The 22,110-nt window shown below is 42.2% G+C and overlaps 1 protein-coding gene and 1 long non-coding RNA gene across 4 annotated transcripts in view; one reads left to right on the top strand and one right to left on the bottom strand.

Moving 5' to 3' along the window:
- Positions 1-22,110, bottom strand: part of adgrb2 (adhesion G protein-coupled receptor B2) — a 511,200-nt gene that overhangs the window by 30,632 nt on the left and 458,458 nt on the right. For both annotated transcript variants that reach the window (XM_071368561.1, XM_071368562.1), the window contains 5 exons: positions 17,543-17,635; positions 3,233-3,272; positions 2,711-2,725; positions 824-996; positions 58-705 (listed from right to left, as the gene is read on the bottom strand). In XM_071368561.1, the coding sequence (XP_071224662.1) occupies positions 58-705; positions 824-996; positions 2,711-2,725; positions 3,233-3,272; positions 17,543-17,635 (969 nt within the window). The remainder of the gene's footprint in view (positions 1-57; positions 706-823; positions 997-2,710; positions 2,726-3,232; positions 3,273-17,542; positions 17,636-22,110) is intronic.
- On the top strand, positions 11,014-20,562 carry LOC139555088 (uncharacterized). Of its 2 annotated transcripts, none has more exons than XR_011670939.1 (3): positions 11,014-12,251; positions 19,136-19,209; positions 19,502-20,562. It is a non-coding gene; the product is annotated as an uncharacterized lncRNA (long non-coding RNA). The 2 variants fall into 2 exon arrangements; XR_011670938.1 differs by lacking the exon at positions 11,014-12,251 and adding an exon at positions 17,598-17,710.

Here is a 22,110-nt window from a genome sequence, read left to right as displayed (position 1 = left end):
CCTCTCCTCCCTTCCCTCCATCCCTCTCCTCCCATCCCTCCACCCCTCTCTCTTTACCTCCAGGGAGCCAGCAGAGAGGCTGGCGTTAGCATTGGTGCTGCCAAGGTTGCGTGGCAGGGTCCGGGTGCCTCCCCCTCCTGTTAGTATCTGCCTCACCGACGGCCTCTGGCCCGGCTTCAGCTGCAGTGATTGCCCATGGCCGTGCACGTGGCTGCCCGGAACTTGCATGTGGCCCTGGGGTCCGTGACCCCCGTGCATGGGGAGCTGCTTGAGCGTCCCATAGGAGCGGTTCATGTTCATTGCGATATTCATGTTGTGGTCGCCGGGTGAGATGAAGTCGGCCGGGTAGGCCTCGCTCTCCACCGGGTGGAGGGTCATGGGCGAGGGGGGCGGGGGGAAAGGCGGGTCGTCCACCGCGATGTTCAGGGGCTTGTCCTCGCCCCCCAGCCCCAGCCCCGGGGGTGGAGGGGGTTTTAGACTGACCGTCCTACGGGGTAACACCATATAGTCCCCCTCCCCTCCCCCGCTAGGTCCATCCTGGGTATTGTGAGGAGGAGGCGGTCGAGACCAGCCCAGCCCGCTATCGGTGCAGAGGTATACAGGCACTGTGTTCCTGGGGTTCCCATGCTGCCTCTTCTGCTCCATGTTCACCTCCTTCTTCACAGGGGTGTCACTCAGCTCGTTCAGAACACCCAGCGGGGGCACCTGCGTGGTGGGGTGGGAAAACTAACATTAATAATGAGCCATCACTAAAAACACGATAGATGAGGTATTTACTGTATAATTTTTACTGTATCAGACCATCCATCCATCAGCCCTTCACCTGAACGAGTAGGTTAGGAGGGGGGATGTTTCCAGGGAGGGAGCTGAAGTTGACCCCTAAACCCCCCTCCTGGTGGGTCGCCAGTTTAGGGTCATCCTCTTCATCAAGGGAGATTCGGGAGAGGGTCCCGGTGATGGTTGCCGGGTTACAGGTGTTCACCTCCTTGAAGATGACTGGAAGGAGAGATGGAGAGGAGAGAGGGGGAGGAGAAAGGGAGGGGGATAGAGGAAAGGAGGAGAGGATAGGGAACAGAATAGATAAACATGTAGAGTGCAGGATGAACAGTCTGAACAGAGAGAGAGAGAGAGAGAGAGAGAGAGAGAGAGAGAGAGAGAGAGAGAGAGAGAGAGAGAGAGAGAGAGAGAGAGAGAGAGAGAGAGAGAGAGAGAGAGAGAGAGAGACAGAGAGACAGAGAGACAGAGAGACAGAGAGACAGAGAGACAGAGAGACAGAGAGACAGAGAGAAATCTGGCCCAACCAAATCAGAGTGTCTCTGTCCAAATACCAACCTATTCCCTATATAGTGCACTACTTTTGACCAGGGCCCATAGACATTGACATTGTGTAAATTGCATTTGGTTCTAATGAAATGGACCTGGATTCCTCTGCTGCTGCCTTCCATTCCACCACGTAGTCACTATTGGAACTCATTTTTGCCTGTCTAGTTGTAACAGATCACGTTTCTAGTGTGTGTGTGTGTGTGTGTGTGTGTGTGTGTGTGTGTGTGTGTGTGTGTGTGTGTGTGTGTGTGTGTGTGTGTGTGTGTGTGTGTGTGTGTGTGTGTGTGTGTGTGTGTGTGTGTGTGTGTGTGTGTGTCCTGAGACCAACAGCGAGGTTGGATGAGATTTGATGTCTTATACCGAGACCACAATAAAACAGAATGTGAAACTTTGGTTGTTGTTTTCATTTTCATTGCTTTAAGTTTAGTGAACAAAGGATTGGAGATCCTTCTAAAACAACACACTACGTACAATACATTTACAACTACATGTTGGTATGAGTCAACATCTAAACGAATAAGGCTGAATCTCAAATGACACCCTATTCCTGTATAGTGCACATCTTTTGATCACAATCACATGCTCGCAACATGGCGGTCTAATCAAAAGTAGTGCACTACCTAGGGAATAGGGTTCCATTTGAAGCGTAGCGTTAGTCATTCTAAGAGATAAACATGAAAGGTCAGACTAACATGGCCTAATGTATATAGTCAGTACAACAGTTCACCTACTGAAACATATTTACCCAACATGCATATTAATTCATGCTAAACATGGTCACAAAATCAGGCATACAACAGTCAGATTTGATATGGTCGCTCCATAGGCCATATTAAATTCATCAATCAAGTAAAGGTTTTTGAGTGAATACTGTCCGAAGTCATTCCGCCATGGGTCTCACCTTACAGGCAATAATACATGCTGAATTACATGCACACACCAACACCGTCAGCATTTAAGTCGTCACTTCTGGGCCACAATTAACGTGGGATCTATTAGTGCATCTGTAAACAACTCAAAGTCTCATTCAGTTTCTGTATTCATGTTAATGAATGTTTTGCCCCCCCCCCCTCGCACACAACACATCCAAAGAGCATGAAATGCCTTGATGATGGCATGTTGCTTTATATATTGTTTTAAACTCTGATGCATTTCCTTATAGCCTTTGTCAGGGAGTACAATAATATTGTAGATGTTGTTCTATTGAACAAGGCCCATAATCAAATAGCAAAGTCCTAAAAACGCATCCCTGCAGCATTTACCATTCTACTTTGTTCTACAAAATTTGCATGAAAGTTTGAGTTAGGAGTTTGATGTAGATCTCAAGTTAGTGTTGGGCCATTAGTGACTGACTGTTTTATTAGGGTCAGGTTGGTACCAGACTTACATGGGTGTCCTCTCTCTGCAAGGGTGGAGTGGGAAAGTAACCATGACTGGGTGTTAATTTACATCCACAGGGTACACATGTCTCACACACACACAAACACACACACACACACACACACACACACACACACACACACACACACACACACACACACACACACACACACACACACACACACACACACACACACACACACACACACACACACACACACACACACACACACACACACACACACACAAATAACCTCAAACACACACACAAGTTCTCGTAAACGCATGCACGCACGCAAGCACACTTGCACACACACTTCTCTATTCCAGTGATGGGAAACAATGTGTCTCGAACATTGTGTCTGTCTCTGGAGAGAAAGGGAGAGAACGAGAGAGAGAGGAGAGAGGGGGGAGATAGTGAGGGGAGAGAGATGGAGAGGGAAATACGAGATAAAGAGAGAGAGGAGAGAGAGAAGGGTAGAGAGAGATATAGAGGAGCGAGAGAGAAAGAGAAAGAGAGAGAGCCTACCTGTTTGACACGCCAGGTCCACATCTTTTTCAAAGTCCGTCTGAGAGAGAGCATGGGGAGAAGATACACAGTTAGACAGCAGTGTGTGTGTGTTTGTTTGTGTGTGTTTCCATGGTAGCTGCATGTGTGTAATAGATATAGCATGGTGTTGGGGTAGCATTGGGATGCAGACAAGGATAAAGGATGCAGACAATGATAAAGATCATAGATGAAGGTCAAAAATCATATCTGTGACAATATAACATTCTACTCCCACTAATACAACATACAAAGGGAGAGATTCATCTCCATAGTGATGACAGACAGTCCTAGCAACCAGAGGAATGTCATCACAGACGAAACAGAAACAACGGAAAATGAGAGGAGAGGTGCTTTTGAAAGATGAACGTAACACACCCATAGACAGATCACAGTGTTTTAGGCTCACGAACGGCCCGCTCATTAGGCAGGATTAGGCTGACACCTGGGGGCGACAGATTGACGAGGGCGGCCAAGTCGCACCTCCAACAACAACACATAAAACCTCACATAATTCTGCCCAAAAACAATGACAATTTCACTCAACCAGTAGCATATGGGCTTTTTGGGTGAGCGCAAATTCCGCACTGTAATAAGCAGTGCCAACTTTGTCAAAGGCAGGGGCGCAAACATGTTTTGCATGTCCATTCCCTGTGCAACTCTCCAGGGTGCTGTTGGAGAGACACATCGCTGTGACACTTCACCAACGTTCCTTCAGAAAATCATCTAACATAAATCATGTAGCAGATACAGGATATGATAGAAAGAGTATGTGGCCTTTTCTTTAGCCTACAGGCTGGAGATAAAATGGATGACAATGTAATGAGATGGACACTTAAATCAAATCAAACAGCCTAACCTAAATGACGCTAACAAACAACATATCCTAAAAACAGGACAGGATTTAAGTCAAATGGACAATCACAACTGTTGTCCAAGAGTTTCACCCCATTGTCAGGATCAGTGGTTTCTAGTTTGTATACGTCCATTTTTGACAAGCTGATCATAGCGAAAAAGAAAATACTTCTGCATTTCCCACTGTGTAAACACATTGCAAATAGGCTCATGACACCTCCTGATAAAGTTGGGCAGCTGATATTCAAAGCTTAAATAGTCAAATTGAATTGTCACAGGAATCAGGACTAAAAAAGCCAATGAAACGGTCTGTTTTCCAAAAGGTGGGCCTACCGCATGGATGGGCATTCATAGCATTCCATTTTGGTCCGACATGGTAGGCTACACTCCAGTAAGCATGAGCCAATGTCTTTTGGACGTCTTTTTTTGGTACAGTCCGGACCGGACTTGATTTCCACATCCACGGATATTGATATTTGCTCCGGTCCAGACCAAATCTGAACCAATCATAGACGTCCAAGCCTTGATTTGGCCCAAACACAGACGTCTGTAAATGACTTATTTTCAACTTTCATTCAGAACCAACAATATGCCTGATTTCAATATCCAGAAAATACTTAAAAAATACATATTTTAAACTTCTGGAAAATACGTATTTTCAACATCCAGATAATAAGTATTTTAAATTTTAATTCAGAACTGGAAATGAACCTGATTTCAAAGTCCGGAAAATACATATTTTTCAGCATCTGGAAAGGATGCCTTTTCAACGTCCTAGAAAATATGTATTTTAAACAAACAGAAAATAACTGTTCACCTTTTATTCAGAACTTAAATTGAACTTTAACATCTGGAAAACACGTCATCTAGATGTCTTTTCAAAGTAACTTGGTTACTGGGACTATTCTAGCTTTGCGGGCAGCATTTTTTGGTCTCGCCTAGGGCAACAGAACAGTAAGAACAGGCCCTGGTTAGATTACACCTTTCTAATGGTGCTACAGATGATTTAGAGACAGAGATGTTAGGCTACACCTTTCTAATGGTGCTACAGATGATATAGAGACAGAGATGTTAGGCTACACCTTTCTAATGGTGCTACAGATGATATAGAGACAGAGATGTTAGACTACACCTTTCTAATGGTGCTACAGATGATATAGAGACAGAGATGTTAGACTACACCTTTCTAATGGTGCTACAGATGATATAGAGACAGAGATGTTAGACTACACCTTTCTAATGGTGCTACAGATGATTTAGAGACAGAGATGTTAGGCTACACCTTTCTAATGGTGCTACAGATGATTTAGAGACAGAGATGTTAGGCTACACCTTTCTAATGGTGCTACAGATGATATAGAGACAGAGATGTTAGACTACACCTTTCTAATGGTGCTACAGATGATATAGAGACAGAGATGTTAGACTACACCTTTCTAATGGTGCTACAGATGATATAGAGACAGAGATGTTAGGCTACACCTTTCTAATGGTGCTACAGATGATATAGAGACAGAGATGTTAGGCTACTCCTTTCTAATGGTGCTACAGATGATATAGAGACAGAGATGTTAGACTACACCTTTCTAATGGTGCTACAGATGATTTAGAGACAGAGATGTTAGACTACACCTTTCTAATGGTGCTACAGATGATATAGAGACAGAGATGTTAGACTACACCTTTCTAATGGTGCTACAGATGATTTAGAGACAGAGATGTTAGACTACACCTTTCTAATGGTGCTACAGATGATATAGAGACAGAGATGTTAGACTACACCTTTCTAATGGTGCTACAGATGATATAGAGACAGAGATGTTAGACTACACCTTTCTAATGGTGCTACAGATGATATAGAGACAGAGATGTTAGACTACACCTTTCTAATGGTGCTACAGATGATATAGAGACAGAGATGTTAGACTACACCTTTCTAATGGTGCTACAGATGATATAGAGACAGAGATGTTAGACTACACCTTTCTAATGGTGCTACAGATGATATAGAGACAGAGATGTTAGGCTACACCTTTCTAATGGTGCTACAGATGATATAGAGACAGAGATGTTAGACTACACCTTTCTAATGGTGCTACAGATGATATAGAGACAGAGATGTTAGACTACACCTTTCTAATGGTGCTACAGATGATTTAGAGACAGAGATGTTAGGCTACTCCTTTCTAATGGTGCTACAGATGATATAGAGACAGAGATGTTAGACTACACCTTTCTAATGGTGCTACAGATGATATAGAGACAGAGATGTTAGACTACACCTTTCTAATGGTGCTACAGATGATTTAGAGACAGAGATGTTAGACTACACCTTTCTAATGGTGCTACAGATGATATAGAGACAGAGATGTTAGACTACACCTTTCTAATGGTGCTACAGATGATATAGAGACAGAGATGTTAGGCTACTCCTTTCTAATGGTGCTACAGATGATATAGAGACAGAGATGTTAGACTACACCTTTGTAATGGTGCTACAGATGATATAGAGACAGAGATGTTAGGCTACTCCTTTCTAATGGTGCTACAGATGATTTAGAGACAGAGATGTTAGACTACACCTTTCTAATGGTGCTACAGATGATTTAGAGACAGAGATGTTAGACTACACCTTTCTAATGGTGCTACAGATGATATAGAGACAGAGATGTTAGGCTACTCCTTTCTAATGGTGCTACAGATGATATAGAGACAGAGATGTTAGACTACACCTTTCTAATGGTGCTACAGATGATATAGAGACAGAGATGTTAGGCTACACCTTTCTAATGGTGCTACAGATGATATAGAGACAGAGATGTTAGACTACACCTTTCTAATGCTGCTACAGATGATTTAGAGACAAAGAGATGCAGACTAGAGGATGTACCTCATCAAGCCCCGTATCGTCGAATCCCAATGGCATACTTTTCCCTACATAGTGCAATACTTTTGACTAGAGCCCTATGGGGGTGCACCATCTAGGGAGTAGGGTGCCATTGGGGACGCATCCTACAGTATATCCCTTTCTACTAAGAAGTGTGTTTGTTATCAGAATGGCTGGTAGTAACAACAGATATCTGAGCTACTCCTATAATCTTTCTATCAGTATGTGTTTAGGAGAAGAATGAGGAAAGATAATGATTTTGCTTCAAAAGAATCAAGAAGGATGAACAGCTGATGAAAATCGAGGTCAGTGTTATTTTTTCAAGAATGCTGGTTCTAATATTGTTTTGAAGTGAGTAAAGTGCATCCATAATTTACATGATCTTCAGCACATCATTTCAAGCACTTACTTTACCCTAGACTTGAAACGGCCAATCAAGAGCAAATGGCTAAACACGTTGAAAGACACCTTATTAGCTATGTTGCCATTTTGTCTGTCTGCAATGGCCATCTCAAGTCACTGGTCTCTTTCATGTTCTCTACCTTTCTCTCTTTAAAGCAAACATCATCATCTTCCTCATGCCAGCGTTCTGCATTCATTGCCCTCAGCTTGTCTTTTGTAACCTCCACGAGAGAATTTCCCCTCAACTCGTTAGAACAAATTGCTTGGTGAAAAAAACAACACAAACCTCAGCACACAAACAGATTGATTGGATTGAATGAGGGAAAGTTCCAGTGTGTCTTTCCAAAATGGCCTCCATTAAAACCTCCCCAACTTAATGTGGCCCCTCCTTGCCATGCAGACCCAGGCCATTCATCTGTCTCCTCTCTCCCCCCAGCACCGATCTGCCTAGAATCCTCTATGGAGCCCACTCACAAAAGCCTTTGTGTGGATATAAAACTATTAGGCATTTTTGGCACGTCACAGAGAGAGACAGAGGGAGGGAGGGATAGAGAGACAGGGGAGGAAAAGGGAGGGGGGAGTGGAAGATGGAGGGAGAGGGAAAGTAAAAGAGAGAGATGGGGGTGAAGAGGGAGGGAGAGAGGTGGAGGGAGGGGGAAAGGCAGTGAAAGGGGGAAGTGGAAGAGAAAGAGAGAGCATGAGAGGGGGAAAGAAATACAGATAATTAAAGGGACAGAAAGAGAAACAGAACATTTGAAAGAGGGAGAGAATGAATATAGGTCTCAAAGGAGAGGAAAGCTCTTAGCACGCAAATCACACTGCCTCACAAATGGCTCTCGCCTAAACAGACAAATGAGGATATAGACTCTCATCTCTCTCCCCCCTCTCTCTCTCACACCCACACACAGGCTGAGTATGTAAAGTGAATCAGGTTAACCATCAGCATCATTACTAAGTACTGTTTGTCCAGGCATTATTGTGGAGGACATTCACATTAGGCCTGGGTTCAGCCAACACTGGTAACCACTTAAGCACAAGAGAACTCCAATTCACTTATGGCTGAATTATTATTGGAATAAATGCAAGAACAAAACAACATTTGGATCCCAAAACTTCCTCTAAAAACACTTCCATCTAGATATAAAACAGCAGCATAAAACAACGTTGACTGGTAGAAGCTAAGACTATAACTCAGACATGTGGGGTCTACTGGGCCAGACGGAAGTTCAAGATCCCTTCTGTAAAAACCTACTGGCACCAATCTACATACTAATATACTGCAGCCCAGTGATTTCCAAACCTTTTCCCCAACGGACCATAAATCAACATTAGTTGTTTTTGCAGGCTAATAACATTTTTATTAAATAAATTGAAAGCCATTTCCTTGACTACAAGGGGTATATCCACAACTTGGGAACCATAGTTGGAAACCTGGTGGCTAATGTACCAGATGTTCTATATGGCTACACACAGCATTGGCTACTTTAGAACATAGTATCTATCTACTGTGATTGACATACTGATTTGCTGTTGGGGTACTGGTTGTGGTTATGTCCATGGTTGTGGTTGTAAGCTTGGTTATGGGCATGGTTGAGGGTGTGGTTCATGTGCTCATGGTTCATGTGGTTGTTGTGGGGCAGGCTGTGGTAACAGCCTTGTTGGCAGCCGTGTTGACAGCCCTGGTGAGGGTGGAATGGTGGCAGGCATGGTGACTGTTGTTGGCATGACGATGACGGGCAGGGAGAAGCTCCAGTGCCAGTGCTGTAGCGCAGAGAGCCACACTGCTGCCCGCAGTAGGACATGTTCTGACACTTCTGATGCAGGGATGGTGGGAGAGATGGATGGAGAGATGTGAGAGGAGGAGAGATGAGAGTGGGGGGATTGGAGGAGAGGACACAATTCAGATGGATTAGAAACATTAAAAAGAAGAAATTGTAAGTGATATGTGGGGAAGAAGACATGATGAAGAGAATAAGAAAGAGAAGGAAAAAGACAAGGTAAAAAACAGTTTGAACATGCAGGAGAGAGGTTGAATATGCAGGAGAGAGGATGAACATGCAGGAGAGAGGATGAACATGCAGGAGAGAGGATGAACATGCAACAGAGAGGATGCACATGCAAGAGAGCGGATGAACATGCAACAGAGAGGATGAACATGCAAGAGAGCGGATGAACATGCAGGAGAGAGGATGAACATGAAAGAGAGCGGATGAACATGCAGGAGAGAGGATGAACATGGAAGAGAGAGGATGAACATGCAGGAGAGAGGATGAACATGCAAGAGAGAGGATGAACATGCAAGAGAGCGGATGCACATGCAAGAGAGCGGATGAACATGCAACAGAGAGGATGAACATGCAAGAGAGCGGATGAACATGCAGGAGAGAGGATGAACATGAAAGAGAGCGGATGAACATGCAGGAGAGAGGATGAACATGGAAGAGAGAGGATGAACATGCAGGAGAGAGGATGAACATGCAGGAGAGAGGATGAACATGTAAGAGAGAGGATGAACATGCAAGAGAGAGGATGAACATGCAGGAGAGAGGATGAACATGGAAGAGAGAGGATGAACATGCAAGAGAGAGGATGAACATGCAGGAGAGAGGATGAACATGGAAGAGAGAAGATGAACATGAAAGAGAGAGGATGCACATGAAAGAGAGAGGATGAACATGTAAGAGAGAGGATGAACATGAAAGAGAGAAGATGAACATGAAAGAGAGAGGATGAACATGCAGGAGAGAGGATGAACATGAAAGAGAGAAGATGAACATGAAAGAGAGAGGATGAACATGCAGGAGAGAGGATGAACATGTAAGAGAGAGGATGAACATGTAAGAGAGAGGATGAACATGAAAGAGAGAGGATGAACATGTAAGAGAGAGGATGAACATGTAAGAGAGAGGATGAAGATGAAAGAGAGAGGAAGAACATGTAAGAGAGAGGATGAACATGAAAGAGAGAAGATGAACATGAAAGAGAGAGGATGAACATGTAAGAGAGAGGATGAACATGTAAGAGAGAGGATGAACATGAAAGAGAGAGGATGAACATGTAAGAGAGAGGATGAACATGAAAGAGAGAGGATGAACATGTAAGAGAGAGGATGAACATGAAAGAGAGAAGATGAACATGCAGGAGAGAGGATGAACATGAAAGAGAGAAGATGAACATGAAAGAGAGAGGATGAACATGTAAGAGAGAGGATGAACATGAAAGAGAGAGGATGAACATGGAAGAGAGAGGATGAACATGAAAGAGAGAAGATGAACATGCAGGAGAGAGGATGAACATGAAAGAGAGAAGATGAACATGAAAGAGAGAGGATGAACATGTAAGAGAGAGGATGAACATGTAAGAGAGAGGATGAACATGAAAGAGAGAGGATGAACATGTAAGAGAGAGGATGAACATGTAAGAGAGAGGATGAACATGAAAGAGAGAGGATGAACATGTAAGAGAGAGGATGAACATGAAAGAGAGAGGCTGAACATGTAAGAGAGAGGATGAACATGAAAGAGAGAAGATGAACATGAAAGAGAGAGGATGAACATGTAAGAGAGAGGATGAACATGTAAGAGAGAGGATGAACATGAAAGAGAGAGGATAAACATGTAAGAGAGAGGATGAACATGAAAGAGAGAAGATGAACATGAAAGAGAGAAGATGAACATGAAAGAGAGAGGATGAACATGCAGGAGAGAGGATGAACATGAAAGAGAGCGGATGAACATGCAGGAGAGAGGATGAACATGTAAGAGAGAGGATGAACATGAAAGAGAGAAGATGAACATGAAAGAGAGAGGATGAACATGCAGGAGAGAGGATGAACATGAAAGAGAGAAGATGAACATGAAAGAGAGAGGATGAACATGCAGGAGAGAGGATGAACATGAAAGAGAGAAGATGAACATGAAAGAGAGAGGATGAACATGCAGGAGAGAGGATGAACATGTAAGAGAGAGGATGAACATGAAAGAGAGAGGATGAACATGTAAGAGAGAGGATGAACATGTAAGAGAGAGGATGAACATGAAAGAGAGAGGATGAACATGTAAGAGAGAGGATGAACATGAAAGAGAGAAGATGAACATGAAAGAGAGAGGATGAACATGTAAGAGAGAGGATGAACATGTAAGAGAGAGGATGAACATGAAAGAGAGAGGATGAACATGTAAGAGAGAGGATGAACATGAAAGAGAGAAGATGAACATGAAAGAGAGAGGATGAACATGTAAGAGAGAGGATGAACATGAAAGAGAGAGGATGAACATGAAAGAGAGAGGATGAACATGTAAGAGAGAGGATGAACATGCAGGAGAAAGGATGAACATGTAAGAGAGAGGATGAACATGCAGGAGAGAGGATGAACATGTAAGAGAGAGGATGAACATGCAGGAGAGAGGATGAACATGTAAGAGAGAGGATGAACATGCAGGAGAGAGGATGAACATGAAAGAGAGAAGATGAACATGAAAGAGAGAGGATGAACATGCAGGAGAGAGGATGAACATGCAAGAGAGAAGATGAACATGGAAGAGAGAGGATGAACATGCAGGAGAGAGGATGAACATGAAAGAGAGAGGATGAACATGCAGGAGAGAGGATGAACATGTAAGAGAGAGGATGAACATGCAAGAGAGAAGATGAACATGGAAGAGAGAGGATGAACATGAAAGAGAGAAGATGAACATGGAAGAGAGAGGATGAACATGAAAGAGAGAGGATGAACATGCAGGAGAGAGGATGAACATGCAGGAGAGAGGATGAACATGAAAGAGAGAGGATGAACATGCAAGAGAGAGAATGAACATGCCGGAGAGAAGTTAAACATGCAGGAGAGAGGATGAACATGTAAGAAAGGATAGAGGGGGAGAATGGGAGGGACCATTCTCAAACGTTCAAACGAACTACCCGAACATTTGAATGGTGGTTACTCTAGTCTTTGGTTGTACTCTAGTCTGAAGACTGATCTCAATATGTCCTCCTATCCTCTCAATATGTCCTCCTATCCTCTCAATATGTCCTCCTATACTCTCAATATATCCTCTTATCCTCTCAATATGTCCTCCTATCCTCTCAATATGTCCTCTTATCCTCTCAATATATCCTCTTATCCTCTCAATATGTCCTCCTATACTCTCAATATATCCTCTTATCCTCTCAATATGTCCTCCTATCCTCTCAATATGTCCTCTTATCCTCTCAATATATCCTCTTATCCTCTCAATATGTCCTCCTATCCTCTCAATATGTCCTCCTATCCTCTCAATATGTCCTCCTATCCTCTCAATATGTCCTCCTATCCTCTCAATATATCCTCCTATCCTCTCAATATGTCCTCCTATACTCTCAATATATCCTCCTATCCTCTCAATATATCCTCTTATCCTCTCAATATATCCTCCTATCCTCTCAATATGTCCTCATATCCTCTCAATATGTCCTCCTATCCTCTCAATATATCCTCCTATCCTCTCAATATGTTCTCCTAACCTCTCAATATGTCCTCCTAACCTCTCAATATGTCCTCCTATCCTCTCAATATATCCTCCTATCCTCTCAATATATCCTCCTATCCTCTCAATATGTCCTCCTATCCTCTCAATATGTCCTCCTATCCTCTCAATATGTCCTCCTATCCTCTCAATATGTTATCCTATCCTCTCAATATGTCCTCCTATCCTCTCAATATGTCCTCCTATCCTCTCAATATGTCCTCCTATCCTCTCAATATGTTCTCCTATCCTCTCAATATATCCTCCTATCCTCTCAATATGTCCTCCTATCCTCTCAATATGTCCTCCTATCCTCTCAATATATCCTCCTATCCTCTCAATATGTCCTCCTATCCTCTCAATATGTCCTCCTATCCTCTCAATATGTCCTCCTATCCTCTCTATATATCCTCCTATCCTCTCAATATATCCTCCTATCCTCTCAATATGTCCTCCTATCCTCTCAATATATCCTCCTATCCTCTCAATATGTCCTCCTATCCTCTCAATATGTCCTCCTATCCTCTCAATATGTCCTCCTATCCTCTCTATATATCCTCCTATCCTCTCAATATGTCCTCCTATCCTCTCAATATGTCCTCCTATCCTCTCAATATATCCTCTTATCCTCTCAATATGTTCTCCTATCCTCTCAATATATCCTCCTATCCTCTCAATATGTCCTCCTATCCTCTCAATATATCCTCCTATCCTCTCAATATGTCCTCCTATACTCTCAATATATCCTCCTATCCTCTCAATATGTCCTCCTATCCCCTCAATATATCCTCCTATCCTCTCTATATATCCTCCTATCCTCTCAATATATCCTCCTATCCTCTCAATATATCCTCCCATCCTCTCAATATGTCCTCCTATCCTCTCAATATGTCCTCCTATCCTCTCAATATATCCTCCTATCCTCTCAATATGTCCTCCTATCCTCTCAATATGTCCTCCTATCCTCTCAATATGTTATCCTATCCTCTCAATATGTCCTCCTATCCTCTCAATATGTCCTCCTATCCTCTCAATATGTCCTCCTACCCTCTCAATATGTTCTCCTATCCTCTCAATATGTCCTCCTATCCTCTCAATATGTCCTCCTATCCTCTCAATATGTCCTCCTATCCTCTCAATATGTCCTCCTATCCTCTCAATATGTTATCCTATCCTCTCAATATGTCCTCCTATCCTCTCAATATGTCCTCCTATCCTCTCAATATGTCCTCCTATACTCTCAATATATCCTCTTATCCTCTCAATATGTCCTCCTATCCTCTCAATATGTCCTCTTATCCTCTCAATATATCCTCTTATCCTCTCAATATGTCCTCCTATACTCTCAATATATCCTCTTATCCTCTCAATATGTCCTCCTATCCTCTCAATATGTCCTCTTATCCTCTCAATATATCCTCTTATCCTCCCAATATGTCCTCCTATCCTCTCAATATGTCCTCCTATCCTCTCAATATGTCCTCCTATCCTCTCAATATGTCCTCCTATCCTCTCAATATATCCTCCTATCCTCTCAATATGTCCTCCTATACTCTCAATATATCCTCCTATCCTCTCAATATATCCTCTTATCCTCTCAATATATCCTCCTATCCTCTCTATATATCCTCCTATCCTCTCAATATATCCTCCTATCCTCTCAATATGTCCTCCTATCCTCTCAATATATCCTCCTATCCTCTCAATATGTCCTCCTATCCTCTCAATATGTCCTCCTATCCTCTCAATATGTCCTCCTATCCTCTCTATATGTCCTCCTATCCTCTCAATATGTCCTCCTATCCTCTCAATATGTCCTCCTATCCTCTCAATATATCCTCTTATCCTCTCAATATGTTCTCCTATCCTCTCAATATATCCTCCTATCCTCTCAATATGTCCTCCTATCCTCTCAATATATCCTCCTATCCTCTCAATATGTCCTCCTATACTCTCAATATATCCTCCTATCCTCTCAATATGTCCTCCTATCCCCTCAATATATCCTCCTATCCTCTCTATATATCCTCCTATCCTCTCAATATATCCTCCTATCCTCTCAATATATCCTCCCATCCTCTCAATATGTCCTCCTATCCTCTCAATATGTCCTCCTATCCTCTCAATATATCCTCCTATCCTCTCAATATGTCCTCCTATCCTCTCAATATGTCCTCCTATCCTCTCAATATGTTATCCTATCCTCTCAATATGTCCTCCTATCCTCTCAATATGTCCTCCTATCCTCTCAATATGTCCTCCTATCCTCTCAATATGTTCTCCTATCCTCTCAATATGTCCTCCTATCCTCTCAATATGTCCTCCTATCCTCTCAATATGTCCTCCTATCCTCTCAATATGTCCTCCTATCCTCTCAATATATCCTCCTATCCTCTCAATATGTCCTCCTATCCTCTCAATATGTCCTCCTATCCTCTCAATATGTCCTCCTATCCTCTCTATATATCCTCCTATCCTCTCAATATATCCTCCTATCCTCTCAATATGTCCTCCTATCCTCTCAATATATCCTCCTATCCTCTCAATATGTCCTCCTATCCTCTCAATATGTCCTCCTATCCTCTCAATATGTCCTCCTATCCTCTCAATATATCCTCCTATCCTCTCTATATGTCCTCATATACTCTCAATATATCCTCCTATCCTCTCAATATGTCCTCCTATCCTCTCAATATATCCTCCTATCCTCTCTATATGTCCTCATATACTCTCAATATATCCTCTTATCCTCTCAATATATCCTCCTATCCTCTCAATATGTCCTCCTATCCTCTCAATATGTCCTCTTATCCTCTCAATATGTTCTCCTAACCTCTCAATATATCCTCTTATCCTCTCAATATGTCCTCTTATCCTCTCAATATGTTCTCCTAACCTCTCAATATGTCCTCCTATCCTCTCAATATGTCCTCCTATACTCTCAATATGTTCTCCTATCCTCTCAATATGTCCTCCTAACCTCTCAATATGTCCTCATATACTCTCAATATGTCCTCCTATCCTCTCAATATGTCCTCCTATCCTCTCAATATGTTCTCCTAACCTCTCAATATGTCCTCATATACTCTCAAGATGTCCTCCTATCCTCTCAAGATGTCCTCCTATCCTCTCAAGTTAGTTTATGGAAATCTTAAATCATAAGGCCTTCTTATTACTGTTATGGCTGTTATGTCATGTCATGTCTATAACAGGCTTATGAAGGCTTTATAACACAGGGTTCCAGTAAAGTGTGCCCTTTTCATTGAGTCGCCTTGAGCCTTTTATGATGAGGGATTAATTCAGGATTATACCATTTGGAAAATGACTGTTGGAAACACTCTGGATTTACCAATTGATTTGATATGACTGCTTTTAGCACAGCGCTCCGTGTTAACTTTGGCAGGAGTAGGTTTCCTCATAAATAAGACCATTCATATTACCTGAACATGTGACATCACCAGGAACAACCCTGGGTCATATCTTTTTCAGGTCAGTGATTTGAGGCAAGGAAAAACTCTGAACCTGACAGCTTTGAAGAACAAATTCACGACAAGTACTTTCCAATAAAAAAAAAAGTGTTTTGGTCATTTGCAGTAAATCATCAGCCTCCTAACATTCCTAGCGGCCCATTCAAGAGACCAAAATATTACAGTAAATGACTGTGTGATAAATAAAACTAAAGGGGAAGGAGTGGTCAGCGTCGGAACCTTCATAACTAATACAAATGACAGAACGTTGTGACCTGGTCGACATTGGGAGGCACTTCATGTCTTTATGATTTACAAGAGTATTACGATTTTGGACAAAGTAACCTTCCGTGTAACTTGTAGGCTAAACAAACCTGCCGCAGTCACCGCCGAGTCAATAAAAATGTGAAGAAAATATGAAAATAACTGATTACAGGTGCGCTGAGAAAATATCTTTAGGAGGGACTGGAAATAGACCATCAATTTTGACTAGGAAATTAGTCCCTTTTTTTAGCCCTTTTTCTCCCCAATTGGTAGTTAGTCTTCTCCCATCGCTGCAACTCCCGTACGTACTCGGGAGAGGCGAAAGTCGAGAGCTGTGCGTCCTCCGAAACACAACCCAGCCAAGCCGCACTGCTTCTTGACACACTGCTCGCTTAACCCGGAAGCCAGACGCATCAATGTGGCAGAGGAAAAACCGTACAACTGTGAACTGAGTCAGCGTGCATGAACCCGGCCCGCCACAAGGAGTCGCTAGAGCACATTGGGACAAGGACATTCCAGCCGGCCAAACCCTCCCCTAACCCGGACAATTGTGCGCCGCATCATGGGTCTCCCGGTCGCAGCAGGCTGCGACACAGCCTGGGATCGAACCTGTAGAGATGCCTCTAGCACTGCAAAGCAGTGGCTTAGACCGCTGCACCACTCGGGAGGCCCTAGTGGGCCAAAATCGACAACTCTCAAATCCTCTCAAAACCCCACAAGTGCATTGGGTGTAGGGTCTAGTGGTCGATTTGGGATTGGGATTATAAATAGCGAAGGGCAGTATTTGGAGAAAAGGACCAACATGATGTTGTTACGTAGCCTGGTCCCAGAAGTTGGCAAGACAGCACAAACAGATCAGGGGCCAGACTAGTAGTGGTTATGGGTCTAATATGGGATGAAATGGAATGTTATTCACCATGATCTGCACCTGTCCGTTCTTGCATGAGTCCGGTGAGTTCTCGCTGTCATCTTTACATCCCCCTATCCGACAGCGCACTGCGTCCTGGACCTTGAAGAGAGGGATGAGGAGCGAAGGAAGGAAGGAGAAGAGGAGGGATAAAGGGAGGAAAGGAGAAAATTGAAGGTCTTTATTGGTTAAGTTCACAACATTAAGACTACCATAGACACTATGTTCATGTATACAGTACTGTACACATGTTTATTGGGTTTTAACCAACACTCTTAGAAAAAAGGGTTCATTTAGGGTTCTTTATAGAACCTTTTGGTTCTTTGGACAAGAGTAAAGAACCCATTACTATAAAAGGTTCTATATATATATATATATATACCCAGTGAAGGCAAAGAACCTTGAGGGTTGTATCAATACCCGATAATGTAATGGGGATTATTAGAAAACAACAGCTAACAAAAGCTAACCCAGTCACATCAAACTGTGAAATGACAGCTAACATTCCCTTTTCATTTGTTTCAGCTGTTTTGCATTGACATTTATTCCAATGTAATGATGCTCCATTATGATATCACCTGGTCAGAAAAATGGCTAGCTGACATCTGACCCCGTTAGCTCAATTTGGCAGGGGGAAGATCGAATTCATATGTTGCAGAGGTCTGAGTGGCAAACAGCAAGGTTCCTACAAACCTGTGTTGATGCAAACTTAATGCTAGCTAGAAGCAAAATTAACAACAATAATAGTATAAAAGCATACACTCTTAGGGAGTGTTCGTAAATTCAATCTGGAGTGCCAGAGTGCGCTCAGTAAATTCAGAGTTGTCAGATTGTCCATTAGTAAATTCAGAGTGTTTCGCTCTCGGAGCAATCAGAGAGCACACTGGACGCTCTGGCCGAGGAGTAACACCGATCTGAGCGTTCTGACCTCACAACAGTCAAGCACCCAAGCTAACTGGCTAAAGTTGGCTAGCTTGCTAGCTACTTCCAGACGCAAATGAGAGAACACCTCATTCTGACCATTTTACTCACCCTAGCAGAGGTGGTTAGGCTGTTTTCATGTTGTCTAAAGAGTTGGTGATTGTAACTGTGATGCTGGCAACAATTTACTTAATATTTTTTTTTACATTTACTGACACGTGTTCGTAAATTCATCAGTTATTCTGCTCTCTGGCACACTCAGAGGTGAGTGCTCTGAAATCGGAGTAGATAGCCAGAGTGAATTTACGAAAGGGGCTCTATATAGAACCTTTTGGTCAATTCATAATGTAACTGCCCTTCCGATTCAAAAACCAACCCCCATTCCAGCATGACAATGCAAGTAGCCTACCAATAAGCACGTTATTGTTCAACGTATTAAGGTAATTTAATTCAAACATATGAAGCCAAAGTCATATGATAAACTACAGGCTATATAAATACATTTGAAACTTTATTTAACTAACGTTAAACAGAAAAATCCAGGATACTTTAATTCTCCACTTTACAAGCTAGCCAGCCAACTCTTTCAAATAAACATACTTTTTAATGATGGTATGTTCCAAATAGAGCTACAGACCCAGCCTGACATTGGAAATGAGCTAGTTGTTCCTTTTATTTCAGTATTTCAGTGTGGAGTCAGGTGAGTGGACTATGCTTCATGGAGGCATTAGAAGACTGTTGCTGACTCAGAGGTGGTATGTATAAATAATTTATAATAACTTCAGTATAATAAATCTTGGTGATTCAATAGCCTACTTAATCATTACATGACTTTTAACACGCTGTCTGAGTTTTGCAACTTCTGGCAGTAACCAAGAACTATAAGAGGCAGTGAATCTCACTTTCGATTGCTGCTGACAACAACTGCATGTAAGTTGTTCTTTAACATCATAATTATTATATGTCTGCATAGCATTTGGTCTTCATTTTGCAGATTAATTCATGCTTATTTCCAAAGATTAACTTGTGTTTTTGGTCCTTTTTTAGGCAACAACCCAAACTGTACTGGTGGTAGGTAGCCCAGTGGTTAAGGAGTTGGACCTGTGGCAGGAATTGGACCTGTGGCTGAAAGGTTGTTGGTTTGAATCCCGGGCTGGGCGCAGGAAAGAAATGGGTGGAATTGATCTGACAACTGGAGGGCTGCTGGGTTCACATCCTCAAAACATTCCCCTACAGTTGGGCCCTTGAGCAAGGCCCTTAACCCCACAACATGCTCTCCATCCAGGGGTGCTGCACTGCAGATTGAACCTGTGCTTGTCTTAGAAAACCTACCTGATCTTTGTGGTTGGGTCAGTGTTTGAAATTCACTGTCTTAACTGCATGTGTGAAGTCTGCTGTTTGGGGGTGTTGAGAATGGAGCAGAAGCCACATTTTCGTTGTTTGCTGTAACTAATGGACAAAGTTGTACTGTATTGTAAAGATGTCAGCCAGAGTTGACATTCAAACAAAGAGATGCCTCCCTGGTCACCGGTGCATATTTCCAAATGATGTTAGCATATACAGTAATGACACTACATTCTAAAAACGATGCTGGGGTTGTTTTGTCCATTATTTAATTGTTTATTAAATTATATTCTTAGAAAAAAATATGACTATTTAACAGTGGTAGCCATAATTCATAAATGGCACCATGCAGGGTTCTATATGGAACCTATTTGATTCAGTGAAGAAAAACCTCTAGGGTTCTGATCACAGAACCCTACAAAAGGGTCCTATATAGAACCTTTAGTTTTTCCATACTGTATATGAAGCAAGCGATTTAACCCTTATGGTTCTTTAAGGAACCTTTCTTTCTAAGATTGTAGCTACAAACAAATATATTACCTTGCTAATGCTAATGTTTGATCATCTATATTGGGTTCTATTATGGATTTTAATATGTTATACCATGGCATTGTTGAACACTCATTTCTGATTGACTTGAAGGGCATTCTAGAGAATATTTTATTTCCCTATAGTGCACAGTATATCAGCACGGTAGAATTCAATGGCTATACTTAATTCTTACATGTTCTATGTTTGAGCTGCTTTTGAAATAAAAAGTTGAATTGAACAAATTATTGACATTGCTGAATTAGATTTTCATAACAGCAAGCTAGGACTGCAACAAGCTCTCACAGTCTCATGTCAGAATTAGACGTTCATACATGTTTCTTAAACATACCATTTTGAAGTTGTTCCAAAAGTAACATTTTGAAGTGTATGGTTACTTCTCTATCATTCCATGGTTCCGTTTTATCTCCAAGGAATTATGGTTAGGTATTAACTCCGAATGATTAAGGTAATATCAAAAACAACTTCCTATCGGGGGATTTGAAAATTCAACCTTTGGAACCAGAGGCTTACGCCCGTCTGCCATCCCTGTCCACAATGCCCTAGCAAAATCAAAGCCTACTTGAAGGTAACAGCGCTCCCCGTTGTCCCTAGTGGCCAGTTTTCACGTCATCTCCTGACGTCCTCAGACACGGATGGACATCGAATACTGACTTGTATCATGCCTGAGGACTGATGGTTTGGTTAGCTAAACTAGCAAGTCTGTTTGTTTGGTTACCAAGTCAACTACTCTCTCTATCTAGTAAACGTGCTAGCTACTTCAGTGGATGTTGAGCACATTTCTACTAGCAAATGAACACATTTCTAGCAGTAAATGTGTTCAATCTGACCATGATATGAAAGAGATAATCAACTCTGGGCTATATAGGGTTGGTCCTGGTCAGTCCCTGGATGGGAGACCAGGTGCTGCTGGAAGTGGTGTTGGAGGGCCAGTAGGAGGCACTCTTTCCTCTGGTCTAAACAAAGATCCCAATGCCCCAGGGCAGTGATTGGGGACACTGCTCTGTGTAGGGTGCCGTCTTTCGGATGGGACGTTAAACGGGTGTCCTGACTCTCTGAGGTCATTAAAGATCCCATGGCACTTATCGTAAGAGTAGGGGTGTTAACCCCGGTGTCCTGGCTAAATTCCCAATCTGGCCCTCAACCATCACGGTCACCTAATAATCCCCAGTTTACAATTGGCTCATTCATCCCCCTCCTCTCCCCTGTAACTATTCCCCAGGTCGTTGCTGCAAATGAGAACGTGTTCTCAGTCAACTTACCTGGTAAAATAACGGTAAAATAAAATAAAATAAAATAAAATATGCGATAGCAGAGTGGAACTGACCTTCCATGGAGTTGGATTATATTCCAAAGAACGCATAGCCCCTTGTTGATTATCCCTCACATGCAGAATAGTTTATTACACTTCATCAACATGCATTGCATCATTATTGGCTTTTAATAAAGGTTAAAAATCTCAGTTTCTTAAATGTGTTTGTTAGCTTTTAATACTACTGTATTCATAAAAAAAACACACAATTTGAAAACATCCAAGGAAAAAGAAAGCGAGAGAATAGAAATAAAGACAGAGACTGAGAAAGTGAGATAGAGAACTGAAGAACAAAGATCAGTACTGTAAAGTACTTAAATAAAAATACTTTAAAGTACTAGTTAAATCGTTTTTTGGGGTATGTGTACTTTACAGTATTATTAATATTTTTTACTACTTTTACTTTTACTTCACTACATTACTAAAGAAAATAATGTACTTTTTACTACAT

This window comes from Salvelinus alpinus, chromosome 26, assembly GCF_045679555.1.
Source record: "Salvelinus alpinus chromosome 26, SLU_Salpinus.1, whole genome shotgun sequence".
NCBI classification, from domain to species: domain Eukaryota; kingdom Metazoa; phylum Chordata; class Actinopteri; order Salmoniformes; family Salmonidae; genus Salvelinus; species Salvelinus alpinus.
Note: the sequence above shows the minus strand (reverse complement) of the source record. Positions and strands in the feature narration are given on the sequence as shown.